General features: G+C 37.5%; 1 protein-coding gene across 1 annotated transcript in view; it reads left to right on the top strand.

Annotated features, from left to right (window-relative positions):
* ABCC12 (ATP binding cassette subfamily C member 12) overlaps window positions 1-5,938 on the top strand; it is a 1,155,696-nt gene extending 1,149,758 nt beyond the window's left edge. The window contains exons 30-31 of the mRNA XM_044081948.1: window positions 3,178-3,342; window positions 5,172-5,938. Coding sequence (XP_043937883.1) covers window positions 3,178-3,342; window positions 5,172-5,264 — 258 coding nt within the window. The 3' untranslated portion in view covers window positions 5,265-5,938. The remainder of the gene's footprint in view (window positions 1-3,177; window positions 3,343-5,171) is intronic.
* The last annotated feature ends 515 nt before the right edge of the window (window positions 5,939-6,453 follow it).

Below are 6,453 nucleotides of genomic sequence, written 5' to 3' on the forward strand. Positions count from 1 at the left end.
TGGAGTCCCTCTGTCTTGCTGCAACTTTAATATTGTTGATGTAAGCTGGTTGATAGTAATAATTCCAATTAACTGCAAACTACTAAATCTCTGTTATTTACTTTCAGTGTTTATTTCTGTGCTTCTATTACGTTTTATACAATTATAATAGTAATGGTTAAAAAGGCTGATAATAATGGAACCTGCATTATCTTCTTTTTTCTTATGTTTTTCATCTATCATGTTATATAAGAAAAATATGCTGACATGTTTTTTCCATATCTATAATACCTCCCCTAACATTGAACATACTATAAAATGATGACTGCCTGTCACTAGCCTATAAATTTGCAGTAAAAATATTCTGAAAAAGACAAACCAGTTAAGAGCCAGAGTGGAGCGAGACCCGATCTTAACAAATGTTAAGTACACCCTGTTTATGTTGTTAAGGTCAGGTTTGCTGCTCAGCAGTAAAATTGTCTGTACTAACTAGCAAATGACAGAGGTAGAACAAAACTTTTGTTTCTGCCTGCTTTTTGTACCCATAATGTCCACCTCACTGCAGCAGTTAGCGTTGCTGCCTCACAGCAAGAGGTTCTTCGGTTCGCTCCTAGGCTTGGGTGCCTTCTGTGCAGAGTCTGCATGTCCTCCTTGTGGTCGCGTGCGTTTCCTCTGGGTGCTCCGGTTTCCTCCCACATCCTAAAGACATGCTGTAGGCGGATTGGAGACTCTAAATTAGCCCTAGGTGTGAGCGTGTGCGTGCGTGTGCATTCCTTCTGTGGAAGGTTGGGCGCCGGGCTGGCCACTCGACACTGTAAAACTCCACTGCCAATCATAAGCGGACAGGTGATCCGCTGTGGCGACCCCTAACCCCTAAAAGCCGAAAGAAGAAGAATGCCCACCTCACTTCCTGTAAAAGAAAAAAAGAAAAATGCTGCTAGAACAGGATGTGTTCATCTGCATGATGTGAAGGAGAAAACTCTGAAACTCAAATGTATGCCATTATTTTGTGACTTCAGTCCTTGGTGGTTTGTTTGAAAACCATATATTTCATGAGGAGCAAACCAAAAATATGAAGCAATAATCTGGATGTTCTGCGAAAATCTAGACAGTAGATAATCATTAAGGGTAAATGTAAATGTGCTGGACAGTGTTACACTGGCTTTCTAATAGCATCTATTAAGTGTCTTATAGCTTTCATTTAGCATTTTTTTTCCCTGTAACTAATGGTACATGGAGCAGATAAAACACCATACACTACAAAAGATTATTACCATCTCACTGGTCATAACCCTATGTCAAGCACAATATACTAGTAAAGTCTGAGGAATGTCTCTTTTAGCCTTTACTAGGAAATGTAGAAATATGACTAGCTGTACATGCACAGTCTGCAGACATGCCACAAAATGTATTACACTCTTCAGAGGTCGGTCCTACACAGTAGAAGTGAAAATACAATTTAGAAATTAAAAAGAAAGCAGATACTAAACTGAGATTAAAATACAAAAGGTACAAATGTAAATGCATTAAAGAAGCCATTTAAGTTGTGTCATTCTGCTGTTCAGGGCAACTATTTATATCTTTGTTTGTATGTTCACTCTTTATGCTTTTTACATATGAAGGTTCTGTCTCAGTACACACAGTGGTCCTGATTTCAAAAGACCTGCTCTCAGTGTAAGTGATTTACTGTGGGGAAGTAAGTCACTTCCACCGAGAGCAGGTCTTTTGTAATCTGGACCCTGGTGTAAGCCTATTTATAAGACAGAACTTACAACTAAGTCATTCACTCACACTGAAAGCAAGTCTTTTCGAACTGAGTCAGACTTAAAACAGAGTAAGTCACCTAAACTAAGAGGAACTCTTTTTGAATCTGGCCTAGTGTGTATTATTTTCTCTGACCTTAAAGCCTTGTAAGACAGTGATGGCAATCAGTGAGACAGATGTTGAGACACAGTGAGACAATTTCTATTAGTCAGCACACATTCTTGGAAGAACAGCAACCTCATATTGAAAATAATAAAGTTAGACTTGTTCTCTGGCAAGATAAATGTTTTTTTGATTTTTTTGTATATATCCCTATAAACTATATAGATTTGAGACCAGGCATGTTGAGTGTCTGGATACTCATGATGTTCATTTCTGGCAAATACTGCAGTGGAACTATGGTTCAAGCCATGTCTAGTATCAAACGGATGCAGGGGGGACCCAACTAGGAGTGAAATGAAGATGAATATTCAGTGATGGAATTCAGTCTGAGTATAGTACTGCATTAAAAGCCTCATGTCTTATGGGAGGACAGTATAGTGCACTGTGGTTAAAGGATAGCAAAGGGAGCTAATAAGGGAAGATATGATTAAGTAAAATGTTTGAGAATGTATCAGAGGATAATGATTGCCAGAGTACACAGGATGCACAGGAAGAAAGTCGTAGTGAGGTCTGGGAAGTAAGGAGATTCTACCTGGAGGAATATACAAGCACTAGACAAATGTACACTTTTGATGAAATTATGGGTAACACTGGTTAGGGAGTTTATTTTGTATGAATATTTATTTGCCTTTTTTAATATGAGTATGTCTATAGAGTGCTGGAATATCTGGAACACTGTTTTAGTGCTAATTGAGTTTTCTATTTTGCAGTAAAAAATGTATTATATGTTGTTGTATACTGATGTTTGTAATTTTTCTGTATGGTTTAACTATTAAAAATTAAGATTATGCCAAACTCACTAGTATGAATAAGAAAGAAAGACAAGAATAAGTTGAATTCAATTCTACAAGAATAATTACAAACTGAGCATGGAAAAGTTGCGTAACAGTGACAGCATATTGAAATAGGGTAAGCTAATAACTGCTGCATTGATTGAGTTAGTAATTCACTACTGATTGCCTGAGTTACTGACTGATAGATTAATTGAAAAAATGTTTCTTTCCTAGTCTAAAAACTTAAAACACCATAAATTAATCTGTAGCCCATGCTCTCAGGTGGTAAGTGCAGTAAACAGGGCATTACCCAAAACATGATCTGCAGTGATTAAGGATGACAACAACACGTTTAGCAACTTACTGGCTACACTTTGTCAATAAATGCAAAGCAGAATATAACTTGCACAGCAGGGTCTTAAATTTAGTAGTAAGAGTCAGGAAAAAACAGTACTCCTTAACTAAAGGTACTACACTGGTTCATTTTTTTCTTTATTAGATTATACTATTAGATGAAGCCACAGCCTCTATTGATTCTGAAACAGATGCATTGATTCAGCGCACGATTAAAGATACATTTCAAGACTGCACAGTTTTAACGATTGCTCACCGAATCAATACAGTTTTAGAGTCTGACAGAATCCTAGTCATGGAAAGTGGAAAGGTATGGTAACTGTACAGTTTGTACAAGTTTCTTGCATGCTATTCTGTAAAAGAATTGTGCCGTCTTTGTTATGTGCTTTTTGTATCTGCCTTATGTCACACCTTCTCTAGATGGACTTGAGCTAATTTACTTCCTAGTGGGTGCGATCCGCCCAGTTGCATTGGGGCAGTGTCCTTGTCAGTATCTATTTTTTTAATTATGCTGACCCATCCCCTTGGGACCCACATCACCATAAGGTCAGAATGCCTCCTCCTCTGCAGAGCTGGTCAGTGAAGACTACTGCACATTGCTGGCTTGGTGCAGTATCCACCTACTTCCAGGTCACTTACCTACCTCCTTTCTCAGAAGCACTGCTATATCCCACAACCAGCTCTGCCCCACCTCACCCCAACTCCAAGGATGGGTACATCCATCCTTCTTTCCAGCTCCGTCAGCCACGTGATCTGCTATTCAAATTTAAAATCATGTAGGCCATAGTCGAGGCTTTATCCTTCTATATGACTGGAGCTGGCAAGTAATGCCTTATTTGCACAGTGATCAAGATGACATGTGTTAATTTTGTTGTGGACATCAGCCTTGAATAAAAAATCATAGGATCATAGGAGATTACTAGGCTATCAACCCAGAGGTCATTTTAAGCCTGGCCATTTCAACCCAATGTAAGACCATAGAGGTACTAGTTAAAACCCAAGACTGCATTTAGTGATGACTGCCCATGTCTAGGAGGATATAGCAAAAACAAACTTTCAAGGTTGTGCAGGGCACATTTACTGTAAGATGTATCATATGCAAAAAAAAACTAGTGTGGTTCAGAAAAATGAGACTTTCCAAGTCCACTTCTGTTAAACCAAGAACTGGAATTCCACGCACTCTGAACTAAACACTGCGAAACATGCCAAGCATATACACACAGACTACAAATGTGCAACGCACACATGTACAGCACTTATCCACCTAAGCACCACTGAATGAAAACAAATGACACATTATTTCATAAAATTAGCAAAGCTTCCCAGATGCCTCACATAGGCAGCTGCCGTCCACTGTTGTACACTGCTAATGTAACTCTGACGTCAGCAGTGCTATTCTCTTTATTCTGTCTCTACTTCTCCCAGACCTTTACACAAACACATCACTTGTACGCTCCACTATTGCAATACACTTTCTTTTATCACTCTTCCATTCACACACTTCTCAGCCTTTCGGTTGAGATTACATGTAGTACTTATTCTGCATTTCTACATTATATTTTTGCAGATATCATGCTGCATACAACTGTTCACTAGCTCTGACATTTGAACAAAACCTGCCACCCACATAGTAGATTTTGCAGAGCTGGTCTTAAAATTAATGAAATGCGTGATTTATCAGGATGCACTTGTACAATTCAAGGCAGGATGTGGCCCCTACCTAATGCCTTGATAGCAGTTACATCACAGTTTATTTATTTTTTTGCTATACAGCTGTAGATTTCTTTGATATCTGCTCACCTTACGGCATCTGGGAAAGATACTTTTTAATCTGCATTTGAAAAACACTGTAATGCAAAACTGGCACCAAACATCTGCATCTTTCTCCATTGACCAGGGGTGAGCTGTACAGTATTACAGCACATTGAAGCCACATCTGAATGCAAAGGGTTTCAAAAATAGAAAGCAAATACAAATTGCATGTAATATTTGAAACCCACTTACAGTCATTTTTTGGACCACGTCATTACTGTGAAAATGTAACTGATTTCAGGAAGAGAAGTTTGCTATAGCTATTTGTAATCTGTGACATTCTGTTTTGTCTTTGCTTTTAAATACTTGTTCATCATTGCATTCCAGGTAGCCGAGTTTGACAAACCAGAGACTCTTGTACAAAGACCTGACTCTTTGTTTGCATCGTTGTTAGCAGCTGCTGGTAAAGTTGACTCATAGAAGACAATCAAAAACATTAACTGAAAGAAGTACATCTGCTGCACCTTTGTTCTTAACAAATTAATCATGGACAAAACCTAGGCTAATGTACAAGGCCTCATGAACACATCTGCTCTGAAATTACTTTGTCCAGTTGCTTGTGATGAGTTTAGGCAACAAACATGATGTATGACACAACACTTGAATAATACCTATTATATTAAGTAGTTATTCATGGCTCTTTAAATGACTTGGCATGCAATGTATGCATAATGAACACAACAGATAATGTACTCGAATGTTAATAATAAGCCACGTCCTTATACGAGCACAATGCTCCTGCTTCCCAAAGGCGACATCACCTAACCTGGTACCTGACTGCTACCTCTTCATTGCCTCCTGCACAGATACTTCAGTACCAGCTTAAGTACTTGTCAATTATAGTGTACATGATGTAAATACAATTCTTGTAAAATGTTTGTTTTTCTCCATGACTATCTGCTTAACTACTGTGATTATAGCTTCTACCTTTGATGTTATTAACTTAATCTCTGTACATGCTACAACTGTGTTGCTTTTATTTTTGTCAAACTTTGAATGTATTTTCACCCAGACTGTGCCTGCAGTTGGCCAGGTCTGATCTGTGCAATATCTGCATAAACAAATACAAGTAAAATAAAATAAAATAAAATAAATTCTTTCCAGTTTCCCAGTGTTTGTAGATGACAAAGTTGCTTACAATTTTTATCAAGACAAGTTCACACTACAAAACTAAATGCTCAGGGAAGTTTCCCTAACAAAAACAAATCAAATAATAAATCTTCAGTGCTCATCAACAAGTTCACACTACAAAACTAAATGCTCAGGGAAGTTTCCCTAACAAAAACAAATCAAATAATAAATCTTCAGTGCTCATCAACAACTGTATGTTTTCAACCAAACTTGTTTTACACGTTTGCAATATTCAACAATACATTTTAACATTTGGTTAGTGTAATTTCTAGAAGTGCACAGGGTTTTCCTTTTCTGGGGCTTGTGCAATACATTGTGAGTTTCTTTCTTTTTCTGTCTTGATATTGTCACTAATCATCTTATTTTTTAAGAAATATCTTGCTTTTTTGTTTCTTCATCTAGTTATTTCATCTCAACAAGCACTATAGAGCTATATGTGCATGTATATGTATTGACAAATAATCATTTTAATTTGTCA

Source organism: Protopterus annectens, chromosome 8.part1 (genome assembly GCF_019279795.1).
Source record: "Protopterus annectens isolate FY-2018-M chromosome 8.part1, PAN1.0, whole genome shotgun sequence".
In the NCBI taxonomy this organism is placed as follows: domain Eukaryota; kingdom Metazoa; phylum Chordata; order Ceratodontiformes; family Protopteridae; genus Protopterus; species Protopterus annectens.